Below are 19,443 nucleotides of genomic sequence, written 5' to 3' on the forward strand. Positions count from 1 at the left end.
TGCTGCATCTTCAAATTAGTAGGTAGCTATCCTATTCCCATTATTATTATTATTATTATTTATTTTTACCTTTAATCTAAGTATTAAAAATATTTACAATGAAAAAAGAATGACTTAGAATGAAAGAAGATTTATAATGGGAAAAACACACAATTATTTGTGTTAGAATATGAATTTTCCTAGTCTTTTTTTAACACTATCCACTGCCAAGTACTGCAAAGATGTCTATATTCATTTGAGTTTGACTGTAGTCCTGTTTGGAACACTGGTCTGTATATTTGGTGGTTTATTCTACTTAATTGTGTAGTATTGGCCACCATTGCACAAGTAATTTCTTGATTTGTCTCTCATTTGTGAGAGTGTATTCTCCCGACCTACTGGATTTCAATAGCTCTCATGTATGAAAGGAGCCTGCTGTGGATAGGCAACTTTGATGCAAAGATTTTGGAGCAGGTCATCTCGGGTAGTTGGTGATTTACAAAGGGTCCAAAATGACCTCAGCTGTGTCCCATGACCTTTGCTCTAGTTTATACCCCTAATGGTCAACCGGGTAAACATTTGTCAATATTCGCAACAAGGATACAGCAATGCTCTTAAGTCTGCTTGGGAGCCACCAACAGTTTAATCTATTCTACAGAGAAATATTAGAGGTAGGTGAAATTCTATACATTGCAGAAAGTTGAAGATGATACAAGATGAGAAAAGTAATTTGCCAAACAATGTGGAAAGGACCTATATATTTATGATATTTTTAAAGGTGTTTTTTTTTTCCATCGTGGATAACCGTATAATCTTTCCACTTGCATGTTTGTACTTGGACAATCACTAGACATTAGGGTAATATTAATGTTTAAGTGGTTTCAAAAGGTTTTTCATATATTTGAGCTTTACTGAGTCCCCTGATCTAGAATCTTGTGTTCAGGAACGCTGTGGAACATGAAAACCTTTTAAACAGCTTGGCCATCTCCAGTGACATAGGGAGCTTAGGCAAGGCAAGGGGATTAACTGCCAATTACCACTAAGGTACTGATGTAACTGTTGATGGGATCTAAGCCGATGAGAAAGTCTATACTAATGTGGCAGCTTCTATTACACAGTGTGGCATGGAGGACACTGGGGGTCGGAAACTGGAGGGATCCAGTGACATGTAGAATTTGGACTATTTGATCAAAATACAATTGCCAGAAATGTAGGATTTGAGCTGGACTTTATGAACAACAGGCTTGGGTAGCAGTTTAAGAAGCCCTCCCATGATAATACTAAATACCTCTGTCAAGCCTTGATACATGTGTACATCTACAAAAGCATGGTTTTTGGAATGCTCTGTTGCAGTAACATGGAAGTTTTCGGCAATGTAATCCTAAAGGTGATGTTTTCTTTTTCTTTTACTTTTATTTACCTCCAAATGTTTTTTGGGCTAATGCAATTTTAATATCTCCATTTTGCTCAGTTAATTTGCACATAAGATTGCAGCTTTCAAAGTGACTTGATAAATCACACTTCTCGGAATATTATTTGGCCGTTGACTTCTATGGAATTGAAAGGATTCCAAGAATGTAGCCACCCTAAACCTCATGCTATGTTGCACCTCTGCGCTGTTTGGTGCATTGCTTTATGTAGAAATGTGCAGCCATCTGATCAATCAGCAGTGTTTTCCTTTCTCCAAACATAACACTTCTTATTTAAACAAAAGAGTTATATTTTGGCCTCATCCGTCCACAAACCTTTTTTCCATTAGCCTTCTGGCTTGTCCATGTTAGCAAACTGCAGACGGGCAGCAGTGCTCTGTTGTATAGCAGTGACTTTTGTGCACTGTTGTTCAGTGTTCTCCTGATGGTGGACTCATGAACATTAACATTAGACAATGTGAGCGAGGCCTTTAGTTGCTTAGAAGTAACCCTGGCTCCTTTTGTGACCTTGCGGACTATTACATGTCTTGCTTTTGGAGTGATCTTTGTTGGTCGACCACTCCTGGGGAGCATAACAATGGTCTTAAATTTCCTCAATTTGTACACATTCTGTCCAACTCAGGATTGGTGAAGTCCAAACTCTTTAGAGATGGACATCAACAACTCTTTTTCTCAGGTCCTCTGAAATCTCCTTGCTTTATGCCATGATACAGTTCCACAAACATGTGTTGTGAAGATCAGACTTGATAGATCCTTGATCTTTAAATAAAACAGAGTGCTCACTCATATCAGATTGTCATCCCATTTATTGAAAACACCTGACTCTAATTAGAAATTACATCAGTAACTGTAATAAAATTGCATAAATTTTAAATGTAATGCGTTACATTACTGCGTTATCAGAAAAAAGTCATTAGAATTCAGTAACTTTGTAATGCGTTATACCCAACTCTGTTGACAAGGCATTATGCAGGTTAGTTTTAGATTCACAGTATCATGGGAAACAAGGGGGCACTTCGGTCAATGAGGCTAAAAGTCAGAGGCTTTAAATTCAACTATTCCCCTAGATGGAGACAAAGTTAAGGTATTTTTAATGTTTACAAAAATAATTAACAAATGCAAAAAAAAAAAAAAAAAAAAAAAAAAAAACACCTAAAAGAAGGGGATTTCCCCTTCTTTCATCATTGGATGTGAAAAGAAGAAGAAAAAAAAAACACTGGTGACCTACAGTACATGTTTGCTAGGCAACTATTAATCAAAAACTAATAGCAAATCCAAGAAATCTCATCCTGGGCATCTGGGCTAGTCAACCCCTGAGCATTATCTATTAAATTAATCTCAGATATGTTTACCAACATTATAGAAGTGCCTCTTGGGATTGATTTTCCCATTAGCTTTTGTTAAATAGACAACAAACTGTTAGAATTGAATTGTAGACTTAAATCTCTATAGTGGCTATTACTAAATGTTTACGTTGGGACATGGAATTCTAAGATGCACATGAGTATTGTCTGATACTTAAAACTTGATATCAAATACTCATATATCTTAGTAAGAAAAACTGTTATCTATTAGAAAATTACGTAACACCTTGCATTTATTATGGGAAAGCACTATGAGACAGTTTGTGTCCTCTGTTCATGTTTGTTCTTGTCTGTTTTAGATCACAGAATATCCAATCCAATACCAGTTCAGCATTATAGATGATGCATGCCATGATGCAGACATTATGTGTCGATCAGAGAATCACGACTTAACATCATAGTGATTATTGGGCTAAAAAGGGGTTGAGTAGTCCCATTTCACACCAAATGTTATAAATGTGACATTATGAATTCATCAAGTGCTTTTAAGAAGACTGAATCATGAATAATGGTTGCCACAGTTTACTATGTGACAATGTTTTTCTGTCTCATGGACCGTCAGATTAGTGTGGATAGTGTTTGTTCTGCTTTTGTGCCATGTAGTATACATGATTTAATGGCCATTTAATGTAAATCTGCATCAAGGCAACCATGAATGTTCTTTATTGTAACACATAGCCTTGAGACATGTAGTATATGCAGTACATATCTCATATATTTGATCTAATCTGTCCAGACCCACAGCTGTAGTCATCCAGTCATTATCTCTTACAGGCATGGAATGGCTTAGTTTTGCCAGACACAGATAAAAAAAACAAAAAAAAAACACACACACACAGACACTCTTTGGGGTCTCTGACCTATTTTTTATTTTTTTTTATCTTTGGGCTTCTCTGACCGACTTTCATAAGGGTACCCCTAAAGAAATCAAGTGGGTTCAAAGGAGATCAGTCTGAGAAAAAGACTCAATGCTGCTCAAGAAATTCAAGAATAGTAGTAGTGTTCAACAAATCTAAAGAATATTCTATCCCCTAACCCAGCTCCCCTAACCATCACCCCCCAGCCCGACCCCCAGACACACACACACGCTTTGTCTATCTTTCTTGCTTTCTCTCCCTCTCTCTCTCTCTCTCTCTCTCTCTCTCTCTTGCACACAGACACAAAAGGCGTCTTAGACTACCTTTGGAAGATCAGATTCAGTATCCCCAACACACACACACACACACACACACACACACACACACACACACACACACTTTTTTCTGTTTTCTGACTAAAACACACAAACACTCTCTCACTTCATGCTGAGGAACAGCTATCACTGGCATGGTGTATTCTGTGTGCCTCTGATGTAATCCTTTACAGCTTGCACCATCTCCTCAGCCCTGGTACACCTCCCACAATCCAACTCCGCTTATAAACGCCCCCCCAAAAAAGGATGACTCTCACTCTCTGAGAAACCTAGGTAGAAAGGGTCAGAGGGAATGGGCCTACGATTTCATCCATCTTCAATCCATAGCTTGGACTGTGTGAGGGAAATAGTCTAAGATGCAGAGTGGATGGTCTGTTTATATTGCCTTCTGTTTCAGACTGACACCAGACACTTGAACTGACAGGTAAGGCTGGCTCTAATCGTTTCAAAATATGTTTAGGTAGAGATGGCAATTACTGTATCTGTACTGTATAATGTACTATAAAAAAGCAAACAAAGATGAATCCATTAAACAAATACACTCTTTAAAAGTAAAGTAAGATCAGTTCTGTAGGTGCACATTTTGCACTAGTAGTCTACCATATGTGAAGACAATCAGTTTAATTGTGTGTTCATTTTGTGCCTTGGTACTTCTGATCTGGTGACTTTTGAACTTAGCCCTGATGAGATGAAGGGTACTCACTTTACTCTGGATACAAACCTTCTTGTTCAGGCCAGTGCTCTGTGTACTCCGCCTCTTTTGTTTACCTCGGCACAAAGGGGTTTCTAATATCAATAGGTGCAGTTTGCTCATTAGAACTCTGGGAGAGTGGCTGCCTATTAAGTAGGGAGAGATTGAATGAGGAAGGAGCAGGGTTTTTTCTTTTTCTTTTTTGGAGTAACCAAGGAGAGGTGGATCATGGTGAGCTGAGTGCATTGGGTTGTCTTTTGAAACGGTCTAATCATATGGGACTATGCATGGCAAAGCTTGGCCTTTAGTCATTGCTCTTTTTTCTATTATTTGCCCTCAGCTGTTGCAGGCTAAAATCCCGGAAAAATCATCACAACATAATACAACACAACACACACACTTTGTCTCTATATCATCAGAAAAAACAAACAAACAAACAAACAAACATGTACCAATACTTTTTCTCAACTGTGCATTCAGGTTTAAAACCGTATGAACTTTGAACATGAAAAATCCTTAGCAGTTAGCTGAGTAACAAATACTATACTGAACTAAAGCCAAAATCCCAATAGTTATAAAAACAGAACAAAAACAGCAGCAGTAAAGGTACTTTTATTAAATGGCTAGCTGATTAGCCGATTATATTGTCTAGGCTTAAATATAAAAATATGCCTAACTGCCTTTATTTGTCCAATGTTTATCCCACATATATAGCTCAGTATATACAGTATAGTTCTGCTAAGCAGCATGTTACCTAAGTAGAATTATTATTATGGACTACTGTCTAGGATAATAAAACTAATGCTAGCTAGGATCATGAAATTATAGTATTTTTCACTCATAAGCAATTTTTATTTCCATTTCCATTTCCGTGTAATTAAAGTATGGGAGCTTAATTATGGGAGAAATTCTATATTTGCTCTACAAGCAAAAGCCATTTCCTAGCTCTGTGAACTAGTCCAATAAATTCCAACAAAAGTGCTAAGCTAGCTAGCTAGAATTTTTTTTATTAAGACTTAGCAAACCTGGCTGACTTTATATCTATCATGGTATAAAATTACTATCTATATTTGCCATCTACTCAGCTTACAGTACATGATGGTTGGCCATCCTGATAACGCCTACTTTATTTCTCGACCCATCTACTCCAAACGAGCCTTTGATGAGGATCATGAGAGACAGATGCTGAAACACAGGACATTCAGGGAGAAAATCAGCTCTTCCTGCAGGTGATATTCTGCTTTTGCTTTTTCTTGGTAGACAACTGCTTGACTCGGGTTGGTTTTTAAATGTTTGTTAAAACTTTTCCAGACCCCTTAGAGATTAATATTATTAACATAATCCAACTATTCTTATATTGAGCAGACTGTAAATATGCATCATTATATTAATTAATTACACATTGTAGTAAAATTGCAGTTAGAAGATGACATAAGTTATAAGCTATAATAATAAATTTAATATCTTGATAGTGATCTCTTTCCCCGTGTCACATGCCCCACTTTGAGAACCTCTGTTCTCAGCATTTTTAGTATCCCTCACAGGATATTGTATATGTGTTTTTGTGTATGTGAATTTTGATACCTAAATCTTACAGATGCTCTAGTAGCCAGGTCAAACCTGCTCTTAAGGGACTTTTTCCAATCCTGGATTGGCTGCTCAAGTATCCAGTAAAGCTGTGGCTTCCTAGTGATATCATCTCAGGAGCCAGCACAGGATTAGTGTGCTGTTTACAAGGTAAAATTACACTTGTTGTCACTGCAATCTAAATCAAACAAAATAATGTTTGTTGTGAACTTCAGAGCATTTACTCGTTTCCCCCCACAGGCTTGGCTTATGCTTTGCTGGTGTCTGTTGCTCCTGTATATGGTCTTTATTCTGCTTTCTTCCCAATCCTCACCTACTTCTTTCTGGGAACCTCTCGACACATATCTGTGGGTAGGGTTTCCTCTCTAGAATAATACATACTGTATTGTAAAGCTGCTGAGAGACTCTATAGCCATAAGTGTAGAATAGATCTGAGTGAAATTAACTGTGAAATATCTTTACACCTGTCTTGTGTTGATAGTTGATTCCTGTATCCCTGATTATTTGCAGGTCCATTTCCAGTCACCTGCCTGATGGTGGGTTCTGTGGTTTTGACTCTTGCTCCCGATGAGCAGTTCATTCATCCTTGGAATGGGAGCACTGTAAATGGGTCATGGGTGGGCACAGAGGAAGTGGATATTAATGCAATGGAAGCCCAAAGAATTGCAATAGCCTCAACTATGACTGTACTAATTGGATTGTTTCAGGTAGGGATTTAACTTTGTTTTTAGTTCTGTAATGAAAAATATGTCCAAATAAGATGTGAAATATTAAAGCTGCTATAAAGAAATTCTTAAAATACAAAGGGTTCTTTAAATACAAAAAAATGGTGGGTCAAAACAAGGTAATCATGATAGCATATTATGGAGTCAATATAAATCACAATACATCTATGTGGATTACTATGAAAAAGTACCTTTCTTTAAACTTTCTTTAAAAGTCTATTTAACAAAATTATTTCCTAGTTTATGAATAGGGCCCCTTAAACAAGCATGTTTTAACCTGGATTTAAAAGTACCTACTGATCTGGTCTGCCTAATATTCTTTGGAACATTACACCAGTGTTTACACATAATGTAAGAAAGTCTTCCACCTGCTGAGCTGTAAGTGATCCTCTGGATTAACAGTAGGCCTACCTCAGCTGAGCAAAATGCTCAGGATGAGCTATACTCTTTCAGGAGTTCAGCAAGATATGTCAGAGCTAAAAGGGTCAGAATTTGAAACATTATGAGAAGGACTTTATAGTTGATGTGAAACTTAATAGGCAGCCAGTGTAGCCTGAATAAGACTGAGGAAATGTGCTTTGATTTTAATTTCCTGGTAAGGGCACTTGCTGCCGCATTCTCAACTAGCTAGTTTCCATAAGGTGGCAGCAGGGAACCAGCCAGTATAACAATGCATTACAATAGTCCATTCTAGAATACATGAAAGCATGGACTACAGTAGTTTATTGGTGTCTTGTACAATTAGCATATGATATTACTTACATATATATCATAATTACTTATGATATTAAGATGTTACTTACATGAGAATCAAATGATAAACCAGCATCATTATAACAATATTAAAGCAAGATTCTTTCGGCTTCTAAAACCCACAGCCTTGTTGTGGGCAGACTTAGTACGTAACGTTAATATTACTGTTTGTGTTTACACAGTCTTCCATGTTGTATAGCTTTGTATAGCTCAGAAGAATCTCCATTTATACTAATAATCTGGAAACATTCTACAAATAGGACCTAATCAGGCAAGAAGCCTATCCAGTAAAATATATTGGTCAATAGTGCCACATGCTGCACTCACACCTAGCAGAACAGAAAAATATCCACAATCCGAGGCAAGCAGTGACACTTTAGTCAATGCTGATTCTGAACTATGATGGTTTCAACTGAAACACATCATATTTGTAATTCTTACTTAGAAAGGAACAAAGGTGGTTGGGTAACAACGCCTTATGTATCTTAGATAGATTAAATAGAAAAGGTATGTTGAACGGTAATTGGAGAGATCAGAGAATTCAAAATGTGGTTTCTTATGCACAGCAAAATCACCAGTGTTGATTTAACACCCACAGTGTTGAATTCAGACCCTTCAATGTTTATATAAGTCCATTGGACACATATAAACAATATGGGTGTTAATTCAACGTTAGGGATTTTACTGTGTGGAGTGGCTTAACAGCTGTTTTAAAACACTTGAGGATATAACCCACATCAATGCCAAATTAATGCCATATGTTATTCCTGACACTACAAAGTTTATGCTAAATATTAATCAAATTTGGGTATTTTTCTTTTCAAGTTGGCAATGGGAATTCTCCATGTGGGCTTCTTGGTGCGCTACCTGTCTGATCCATTGGTAGGAGGCTTCACCACGGCAGCTGCTTTCCACGTGTTCATCTCTCAACTCAAAATGGTTGTGTCTGTTCCCACCCACAGCCATAATGGCTTCTTCTCAATTGCCTATGTGAGTGGCTGCTGTCAACAGTTGGCAAAACCTTGTGTAGTTGTTTTAAATGATTTCCCATTTATTTAGACCAGTCTTGCTTCAGTTGGATACGGCTTCTGATAAGTCTGTAAATAACAACTTACACAAATACTTAAGTGATACAATTAGCTAACCATTAACAATTGGATAAGTAATATAAGGCACTTAGAAAAAACACTGTCTAAAATGTCCAGAAAGTAACATATGTGCTTGTTGTAAAATTAATTCACTCCCTGTTATTTCTCTGTAGACTCTCAGTGATGTGTTTCACAATATTAAGCAAACCATTATGGCTGACCTGGTTGCTGGTTTATTGGCCATAATTATAGTGGTGGTAGTGAAAGAGATCAACACCAAATTTCAGCATAAGATTCCAGTGCCAGTCCCCATTGAAGTGATTGTGGTCTGTATCTGCATTTTCTGACATAAATGGTTCTTTCTCATCATTACATTTTTTTATTATAGTAAATAGTTAAAGCAATAACTAATATTTAATCATTATAAGTCAATTCATTATTTAGTAAATACGGTGAAACTAATAGAAACCGTGTTTAGGTACCAGACCCACTGACAGCTATTGGGAATTTAACTAGAATAATAATTACATTGCTCCTCCAATGTAATACACTATATGGTCAAAAGGTTGTTGATACCTGACGATCACACCCATATCTCGTTCTTCCCCAAACTGTTGCCTCAAAGTTCAAAGCACACAATTATATAGTATGTCTTTGTATGCTACAGCATTACAATTTCCCTTCACTGGAACTAAGGGGCCCAAACTGGTGCACAAAATGAGCTCAATGAAGACATGGTTTGATAAGGTTGATGTGTAAGACTCGAGTGTCCTGCACAGAGCCCTGACCTCAACCCCACTGAACACGTTTTGGATGAATTGGAATACAGACTGCACCCCAGGCCTCCTCACCCGACATCAGTGCTTAAGCTCACTAATGTTCTTGTGGGTGAATGAGCACAAATCCCCAAAGCCACACTCCAAACTCTAGGGTAAAGCCTTCCCAGAAGAGTGGAGGTTATTATTACAGCAAAAGCAGGAATATATCTGGAGTGGGGTGTTCAATAAGCAAGTGTGGGTGTGATGTTTAGGTGTTCACAAACTTTTGACCATATATTGCATTGTCATCCTCCATGAATTTGAAGTAAACTGATAGTGTGGTGTGCTGAAAACCATAATATTGAGTTGTATAGTATAATTATTATATTTTTACCATTAATTTTCATTCAGCGATCATTTCTGTATTAATAATAATTTGTTGAAGAGGATCTTTTTTGCTTTTAAAAAAACTTGTTAAGCCATCTCTCTCATAGACAGTGATTGCTACAGGAATCTCCTATGCATTGGATCTAAAATCCCATTATGGTGCCAATATTGTTGACACCATTCCAAGAGGGTGAGGGCACTTTCTGCAGCATTTCCTGTTTCTCATGCAGCACTCATGATAATTGTATTAACATGCTATAAAGTTATTCAGTAGAGGCCAGTAATATTAAAACATTAATATAAAACAGAACTGCTGAGACAAATTGGGATATCAAATGTATTTTTTTAAATGGATAGAGAAGGTGAAATATATTCAGTCCTATTTTATCAAAACAAGTGGCGTAGGTCAAAGGATAGATCTCACATCTATGTTTGTGTCAACAGGTTTGTTCCAGCACACTTTCCAAGTATAGAGCTCTTTGGGGATATTGTTGGGTCCAGTTTTTCTACTGCAGTTGTGGGATATGCAGTATCAATATCAGTGGCTAAAGTCTATGCTACAAAGTATGATTATAAAATTGATGGTAATCAGGTATGTGTTTAAAAACACCAGTCATATAAACATAAAATGTATGTTTGCATTCAAAATGTGAGAAATGTAATGACTGCACATAAGAAAATCATATGTATGCATGTGTATGTGTGCCTTGTTTAAAAAGGAAAATTTTAAGAAATTGAATCAGATAGGAGGGAATTAAATAGGAGCTCTTACACATGGTGAAAAAAAGACCTTCATGATGTAAGAGAGAGAGAGAGAGAGAGAGAGAGAGAGAGAGCGTGAGAGAGAGAGAGAGAGCGTATTGACCGACCTTACATGGGGCACTATAACTTGCTAAAACACAGATAAAAGGCTGGCAGAGAACAAAAAGTCTTGTATTACTCTCATACTCTGGAATGTAGATCTAACCTACTGTTGCCATTTGTTTCCATCAGGAATTGATAGCCTTTGGAATCAGCAACATTTTCTGTGGCTGTTTCTCAGGCTTTGTGGCTACCACTGCACTCTCACGTACAGCAATACAGGAGGGCACAGGAGGCAAGACTCAGGTATACTCTCTCTCTCTCTCTCTCTCTCTCTCTCTCTCTCTCTCTCTCTCTCTCTCTCTCTGTGTGTGTGTGTGTGTGTGTGTGTGTGTGTCTGTCTGTCTGTCTGTCTGTCTGTCTGTCTATCTCTTTGACATTCTGATCTGTTTGTTACAGGTAGCAGGGTTGATCTCAGCTCTGATGATGCTTATAGTAATCATGGGCCTTGGGCCTCTACTGCAACCACTGCAGAAGGTAGGTTAGACATACTGGCCATATGGCTACTTTGGGATATTATTAGAATATTGAAAATTAATTGGGTAGGACATTAAGAGCCATAAGCTATTTACATGACAGATCACTACTTACAATAATGCCTTAACAATAATACTTACAATTAGACATGACTATTCTCCATTTCTGACTTCCAGTCAGTGTTGGCTGGCATAGTCATTGCCAACCTGAAGGGCATGTTCATGCAACTAAATGATGTCCCCATATTGTGGAGGAAGAATAGGACAGACTGTGTAAGTAACTCCTTTGTGGTGAATAAACGCATATTAAAGGACCTCTGTTTAATGAATTATTAATGAATTAATATTATTTTGAATTAATTAATACAATGTATAAAACATTGACAACCCCTAAGGGACCCACCCCCTCTGTTGTAACTATGTATGCTTGCTGAGTTGCTTTTTTAGGAAAGGGGCAGGATTGAGTGAGTGTATTTTGTCTGGGGCTGAAGCTAATTTCTGGGTCAGAATAATATAAATAGGAGCCTGAAAATCAATAACGTTCTATTAAATAAAGCAACAACACACCTCATGGTTTCATCATAAATTGATCCAATCAAATTCAATAGTAGTTTATAAATTATGAAAACACATTAAGCATATCCCTCCATCCATCTCCTATACCGCTTATCCTTCCTTCAGGGTCATGGGGAAACCTGGAGCCTATCCCAGGGAGCATCGGGCACAAGGCGGGGTACACCCTGGACAGGGTGTCAATCCATCGCAGGGCACACTCACATACACACTCACACACCCATCCATACACTACGGACACTTTGGACATGCCAATCAGCCTACCATGCAGGCCTTTGACTGGGGGGAGGAAACCGGAGTACCCGGAGGAAACCCCTGCAGCACGGGGAGAACATGCAAACTCCGCACACACAGGGCCACGATGGGAATCGAACCCCCGACCCTGGATGTGTGAGGCGAATGTGCTAACCACTAAGACACTATTGAGGAGAGCTCTGCTGGAGTTGGATATAACTAAATTGGTAGAAAAAGTTACTATAGAAATATTAATATTAACAGTCACATTTTTACTTCCAACATTACATGCTGGGGGTGGGTTTAAGTTAGCTAACAGGATGAGTACTAATCATATATTTACTTTTTCACAGTATATTTGGGTGTTTACATGCACTGCCTGCATTGTACTGGGGTTGGATGTGGGTTTGCTGACAGGCATAGTATTTGAGCTTGGAACCGTGGTGGTCAGGACACAGTTGTAAGTAACTTGATTTGAAAATTAAATGAAAAGATTTTATGTATCCCAGTCATCATTATGATGTATGCTTAAAATGTTTATTGAAGCTGTATGCAAAGAAATCTACTAATGCATTACTTACAATAAATTAATGATATTGTAAATAACAACAACAACAAAACTCTTTCAATATGTAGTGGCCTGGGAAGATCCGTCAGATGTTGTTACTGAATTCTGGCCAAAAAATATTTTTTTTTAAAAATGGTTTTGGCCAAAATAGGTTTAAGAAACCATACATTAAATTTCACAAATGGTGCATTTTTTTTTTTTTTTTTTTTTTTTACTTTTTAATCTTCGTGTAAGGATCCAGTTTAACAAATGTCTTCTATTCTAACATAGAAAATAGAAAATGAGTCTGCCTAAGTAAGTCTAAACCTTGCTAACTAAGTATGATTTTCTCACACAGTGAATGTCAGGCTTTGATCAATTTGTTGGATATACAGTGCCCTCCATTAATATGGCACCCTAAATATGAGCAAAGAAGGCTGTGAAAAATTGTCTTTAAATTGTTAAACTTTTTGATCTTTTGTTCAACAAATGTAAAAAAAAAAATACTCTGCTCTCATGGATGTCAAACAATTGCAAACAAAACACACGTTTATCTAAAAAACTAGGTGCTCAACATTTATTGGCACCCTTTTAGTCAATACTTTGTGCTACCTCCCTTTGCCAAGATAACAGTTTTTAGTCTTCTAGTCTTCTCCTATAATGCCTGATGAGGCTGGAGAATATATGGCAAGGGAGAATCCTCCATACAGAATCTCTCCAGATCCTTCAAATTTTGAGGTCCACGCTGGGGACCTCTCCTCTTCAGTTCAACCCACAGATTTTCATGTGTTGATTTTTGATGTATGTTTTGGATCATTGTCCTGTTGGAAGATCCAATAATGGCCCATTTTAAGCTTTCTGGCAGAGGCATCACCTTTTCATTTAATATCTATTGATATTTGATAGTCCATGATGCCATGTATCCTAACAAAATGTCCAGGTCATCTGACAGAAAAACAGTCCAAAAATATTAAAGAGCCACCACCATATTTAAGCGTGGGCATGAGGTGCTTTTCCATATGGCTACCTCTCTGTGTGTGTCAAAACCACCTAGGGTGTTTATTGCCAAAATGCTCTATCTTTTTGCCAAACAGCTCTATATGACCATAGAACCCAGTCCCATTTGAAGTTCCAGTAGTGTCTGGCAAACTGAAGACACTTGAGTTTGTTTTTGGATGAGAGTAGAAATTTTTTTCTTGAAACCCTTCCAAACAACTTGTGGTGATGTAGGTGACTTCAGATTGTAGTTTTGGAGATTTTCTGACCCCAAGACACAACTAACTTCTGCAATTCTCCAGCTGTGATCCTTGGAGATTTTATTGGTCACTCAAAACATCCTCTTCACAGTGCATTTAGTGTGTGTGCATCCTCTTCCAGGTTAATTCATAACATTTCCAGTTGAATGGAACTTCTTAATTATTGCCCTGATGGTGGAAATGGGCATTTTCAACGTCTGTGTTATTTTCTTATAGCCACTTCCCATTTTGTGAAGCTCAACAACCTTTTGCACACAACTATATTCCTTGGTCTTACCCGTTGTTATGAATGACTAAGGAAATTTGGCCAATGTGTTACCTCATATTTATACCCCTGTGAAACAGGAAGTTATGGTTGAACAATTTCCTGTTCCTAGTCACCCAGGTGTACTATTTTTTTTTAAAAATATCAATGGGAATATACTTCAAATATATTTTTCTCTTATGAATTCATAGGGGTGCGAATAATTGTTGCACACCTATATTTAACAAATATTTTTTTTGCTAAACCTGTGCTGTGTTTGGAGTTGTTTGAGAGCAGAGTATTTTTGTGAATTAATTGAACAGTATATTATATTATATTATATACTGTAAGTTCTGAAGTCCTGTAGTGAAACGAACATAAGCCTCATCAATTCACTCTGTAATCAGATACCAGCTGTCAAAATGTAAATGTCTGTGATGCTCCTGCTTTACTCTCAGAGTGATTTTTTTAAATGCTATCCTTTCCACTTCTTAAGTTAACCAGACTAGTTGAGATGCCATTTTGCAGTTGCAATAGAAAAACATTTCATATATATTTCATAGAAACTTATAGGCAGAAAATAGTATAAAATGTCAGAATTTCAGCATGTACAGGGATTTCCCAGGCCTCAGGCCTCTACATATTATATCTGCCAAAATCAAATTATTTAAAAAAAAAAAAAAAGGTGTTCAAAAGGTGTATTACTGGACAAGAGTATTACTAGATATGCTGACGATTGCCATTTGCTTACAAATATAAGGCAAATGAATGACATATCTGAAACGAGTAGACTGTGGAACACCACCAAATTTCTATTTAAAGGAATATTTGGTACAATGCTTCTGAAGTTTCTGCAATATACTGTTATCTAGCCCTTCCTGTTCAACCCTTGGGAATATACCAGGCACTGATATCTACAGGAATATGAAAGACTACAAAAATGTAAGAAAATACTAACTGAAATAATAACTCAAATAATATTTTAAATTCCAATTTATCGCATAAAGCAAATTTCCATTCCATTTCCAATAAAAAAACATGTCTCCTTCTTAGATAAATGGGATTTCTGGAATAAAGATTTTCAAATGCAACTCACCCATATATTTCGCCAACATTGACTACTTCAAAGAGCAGTTACGAGATACTGTAAGTTGAATATGTAATGTTCTAAATTGAAAAAAAGTTTTATAAACACAGTATTTTATTGGTAATACCTTCAAATTTACATTATCGTTATTTTCACAGTTTGTGAGTAATTTACATCCATGTTAATGTATGACAGGTGGGATTTGATGCTGTGCAGGTGTTCAAGAAGAGGAACAAAGCATTAAAGAAGATTCATAAACTAGTTAAAAAGGGGTCTTTGAAAGTCACAGAGGTATGAAAACAGAAAAGAGATATTACTTACACAAGTTTAAGGCAACTCCACAGCATATGTTTAAAATTACTTTTCCTGACAAATGAGACAAAATAGTTTGTTTTGTCTAAAACCTGCAAATCTTGTGAAATCTTACTTCCTATATACATCACATGTCTGTTGCAGTGTGGCTTGGTATCAGTTGACCCTCTAGGTGTAATTAATGAGGGGTTTGAGCAGGACCCTGAGCAGGTGGATGGTGGACCACAGCAGGAAGTGCAAGATGGAGCTCGAACAGACGTGGTTGATGAGGTACGAGTGGACTGGACGGCTGCATTGCCTGTAAATGTCACAGTCCCTATAGTCAACATCCACAGCTTGGTTATGGATTTTACTGCTGTCTCCTTCCTGGATGTGATGGCTGCCAAGTCCCTCAAACTGGTGGGTTTTGATATGTCATAGGATATATTTTTTCTGCCTCTTTTCAAGAACAAAAATTACATATATACTTCAGAGGGCAGATGACCTGTAGACATTCTAATGGAGATATACTCTTTTTCTGAAAACGAACCCAGAATTCATCTGGAATATAAAAAAAATCCACAATTGTATGTGCAGTTAAAAATCAGTCAATGACAGGGTGGTATGATTTGGCCTGAAGTGAAGTGGAGTTACAGTTACCATCCCAACGTTGATTATTTTCCAATAATGTCCCAAGGTGTTTTATTCTTCTAACAATTTTTATTTATTAAAGAATGACACAGTGAATGTTTTATCTAAGGAGCAAGAGGAACATGTTTCTTTTATCACTTAAAGTATGTTATAACACCTGTAAACAGTTGTTCCCGCACCAATTTTTCTCACTGTTGAAGTTAATAAGACAAAAAATTCATAATAAGGCAAACATTTTCCTATCACAAAAATGAATTACCACACTCATTTTATTTTTATGTACTTATTACATTTTAGCACACTGAATGTCAGAGTCAGACAGTACAGCATTGTAAGCAACACTATGTTGGTGTATGGAGTGTTATCAGATAACAACCATACCATTTATCATGAACTTTGTGCATTTATTGATAGGTCTCATGTTGCCTCGTTTTGGTCAGTCATTAATCATCTCTTTGTCCTTCACAGATCATAAAGGAATTCATACGCATCGGTGTCAGCGTCTATATTGCTGGCTGTGATGGTGTGACTTGTGCCAAATAAGTAGATAAGATAAGCATAACAAAGCTTTACATGCTAACATTTGTATTTATTTTGTCATGATTCTTAGCACTAATAAATAATTAAGAATAGATAAAGCCTGAATTGTTATCTGGAGAAGATTTTTTGAAACAGCATACCTTTCCTTAAATAGGAGTATAACAAAGTTGGTATTAATCAAAAGCATGTTGTCACTTCAATCTGAATGTATTTGGTGTTACAGATGATACTGTCAGGAGGATGGAGGACCTGTGTTTCTTTGATGAAGTGGTGACCAGAGACCTGCTCTTCCTGTCTGTCCATGATGCCATCCTCTTTCTCAAGCTGGAAAAATCCAGTAGGAATATATCAGACCCCATGGCAGATACGGTAGGCTGTAATTATAATATAGGTTATTCAGGGTGAGAGAGTGCCTAGGGTTTCAACATGCAGGATGGCTGAAAGTTCATATATAATCATATATAAATTATGACTGCTAGATATCACCTTACCCAAGGGTTCTCAGGTGTGAAAGAGCGTGTAAATTGTGCTCTGCATCCCATCTGGGGTGAATTTTCCCACCCACCCGTTGATTGGCTCTGGATCCATCATGACCCTGATCAGGATCAAGCAGTTACTGAAGAAAGTTTTATTAGTGTCATAGAGAGTTTTATTATATTCTACTTCTAACTTTCCACTGAAAGTACACATTATGTGCAAATAATTTATAATTATTTATAATTCTTTTTGTTTTTTAAGTTATTGAGGTTTTGTTTAAACCCATTTAATTCAATGGATGAGTCAATCAGGTTAATATCTATAAAAACTCAAAATGGAATAGTTTTGAAAATGGTGGGTTGTGATTTTCACTGCTGCAGTTCCCCTGGCTAGGCTTCATGGACTCCACTTTGGGAACCACTGCCTTAGACCATTTAGCAGATGTGATATTTCTGATATTTTTCATTAATAAGCACTTTAGGTCATTGTAGGGGTAGATGCTAGGAGTTTTCTGTGAAAACAAAAATATTATCATGTACTTTTGTAAAGTGCTTTAGGAATGCTTCTAACTATTATGTAGTTACTTTGGCATCTTGATACGTATTGGTCACTAAACTTAAGCTTGTGCTTCTATGAGTTAATGGTTGATTTATAAGATTGATTTTTATACTATAAATCTAGATATCACAGATGCAGGACGACAAGGCGCCACCACCATTCACTGAAGATGAAAACCAGATTGAGACCTATGACAACCAGCACCTGGTGAGCTTTGGTTCTTAATAACAGATTACTGACTTTGACAAAATATTAATCAATGCCTCTCTTCTCCACCTCAGGCTATTCATGAACTCTCAGTCTCAGTTTGAGCAAATTATCTGAGTTGTTCATGAAGAAGATGCTCTCTTCCTACTGACTCAAGCTATCACCAAATATCAATATGTATAGGTCCCTATACTAAACACTCATATGCTTTATAAGTTAATATTGTGACTAGTTTCACTGTGCATTACAATCTATTTGATCTGAAACAGCAACGGACGCAAAACGCAAAAAAGGCCAGACACATTCAAGTATTTTAAGGAGGAATGTTTGCTAACAGTACATTAGAGGATATCCACATAAACACCTGACTTCCTCCCCTGCTATACAATTCAATGTTGGGAACAGGACTGAGGACCTTAAATGAACCCAGGAAAAATTACTGGACCATTTCTCTGTATATGTGTAACCACACAATACAAAAAATTAATAATGTAAGAATGGAATCAATTTTATAGCAACATAGAACTTTCAGTGATTAAATCCAACAAGGTTGAATGTGGTAATAAAGAATGAGAGTTGTTGTGTTGACATGTTGTGTTGTCCTCAGTGCATTTTTGGTTGGTGTTTTAGAATGAAATGTCACAAATGTACTGTATATATTATCACTGACATTCACAGTATTAAGGCTTGCTTTGGTAAAATCCTTGACATAACATTTTAGATACAAAGAATCATTGTGTGTTCATGCTACATATTAGTTGTATTTATCTCACACTTGTGTTTCGAGTTTATGCCATAAAAGTAACCAGTGTTTCAGTGTTACAAGTAAGAAAAACATTCATTTAACTAAACTGCCCATTTATCAAATGATAACTTTCTAAAATAAAAATGTGAATGTCTTTGAACTACTTTTTTACATCACTATTTTCTTTGGTTGACAAACTTAGTTTTGGTCTCATATTACCTAGCATTGGTAAGTCACTAAGGGCACAAACATAAGGCCCACAGATAAATCCCAGTTTATTTACATGAACAATAATTTTATGTTTTAATATCCACATGAATTAAAGGATGCTTTAAAATATTAGTTTTGGCCATTATATCCTCTGTATGACTCATATGACTCTAGTTTTTGATTATTCACAGCAGTTTTTAACCCTATTATTATATTAGAAAAAATGTTACATTCATTATGTTATAGGTCAAAATGTCTTCCACTGTTTAAGTACACACAAAAACAGCAAAGAACAGCTTGAAACAGTAAACCTTTAAGAAGAAATATTTGCATATAAGTTCATGAATGAGGAATGAGGAAAGTCAAAAAATTTCAAAGAGAACAAGAGATTAACCAGTATTCCAGACATCTGAAATCTGGGAATGGGGCAAATTGACCCATAACATAATAAACATTTGTGCAACATGGACAACACTTTGCTACAATAAAGCACTTGTGTTCCTTGTGACGTTCTTTTGTTAGTTACTCTGAA

At 36.7% G+C, this 19,443-nt stretch overlaps 1 protein-coding gene across 2 annotated transcripts; it reads left to right on the forward strand.

The window, feature by feature from the left end:
* The first annotated feature begins 5 nt into the window (after nucleotides 1-5).
* Nucleotides 6-19,416, forward strand: slc26a4 (solute carrier family 26 member 4). Of its 2 annotated transcripts, XM_017494503.3 has the most exons (22): nucleotides 6-650; nucleotides 4,363-4,389; nucleotides 5,742-5,885; nucleotides 6,254-6,393; nucleotides 6,484-6,594; nucleotides 6,754-6,950; nucleotides 8,547-8,711; nucleotides 8,983-9,135; nucleotides 10,062-10,144; nucleotides 10,399-10,546; nucleotides 10,948-11,061; nucleotides 11,215-11,292; nucleotides 11,469-11,564; nucleotides 12,452-12,558; nucleotides 15,018-15,087; nucleotides 15,199-15,291; nucleotides 15,428-15,523; nucleotides 15,689-15,943; nucleotides 16,643-16,697; nucleotides 16,938-17,083; nucleotides 17,873-17,956; nucleotides 18,031-19,416. In XM_017494503.3, the coding sequence occupies exons 3-22, from the start codon at nucleotides 5,752-5,754 to the stop codon at nucleotides 18,058-18,060; spliced, it is 2,355 nt and encodes a 784-aa protein (XP_017349992.1). In that variant the 5' UTR covers nucleotides 6-650; nucleotides 4,363-4,389; nucleotides 5,742-5,751; the 3' UTR covers nucleotides 18,061-19,416. The 2 variants fall into 2 exon arrangements, with proteins under 2 accessions (XP_017349992.1, XP_047018050.1); XM_047162094.2 differs by lacking the exon at nucleotides 4,363-4,389.
* The last annotated feature ends 27 nt before the right edge of the window (nucleotides 19,417-19,443 follow it).

Source organism: Ictalurus punctatus, chromosome 19, assembly GCF_001660625.3.
Source record: "Ictalurus punctatus breed USDA103 chromosome 19, Coco_2.0, whole genome shotgun sequence".
Lineage (NCBI taxonomy): Eukaryota > Metazoa > Chordata > Actinopteri > Siluriformes > Ictaluridae > Ictalurus > Ictalurus punctatus.

Bases quoted from the DNA above. Each gene is read 5' to 3' on its own strand.
- slc26a4 (XM_017494503.3), top strand. From the start codon at position 5,752: ATGATGGTTGGCCATCCTGATAACGCCTACTTTATTTCTCGACCCATC. The intron at 15,524-15,688 runs GTATGAAAACAG...TGTCTGTTGCAG, and splicing joins GGTCTTTGAAAGTCACAGAG to TGTGGCTTGGTATCAGTTGA. The intron at 17,957-18,030 runs GTGAGCTTTGGT...TCTCCACCTCAG, and splicing joins CCTATGACAACCAGCACCTG to GCTATTCATGAACTCTCAGT.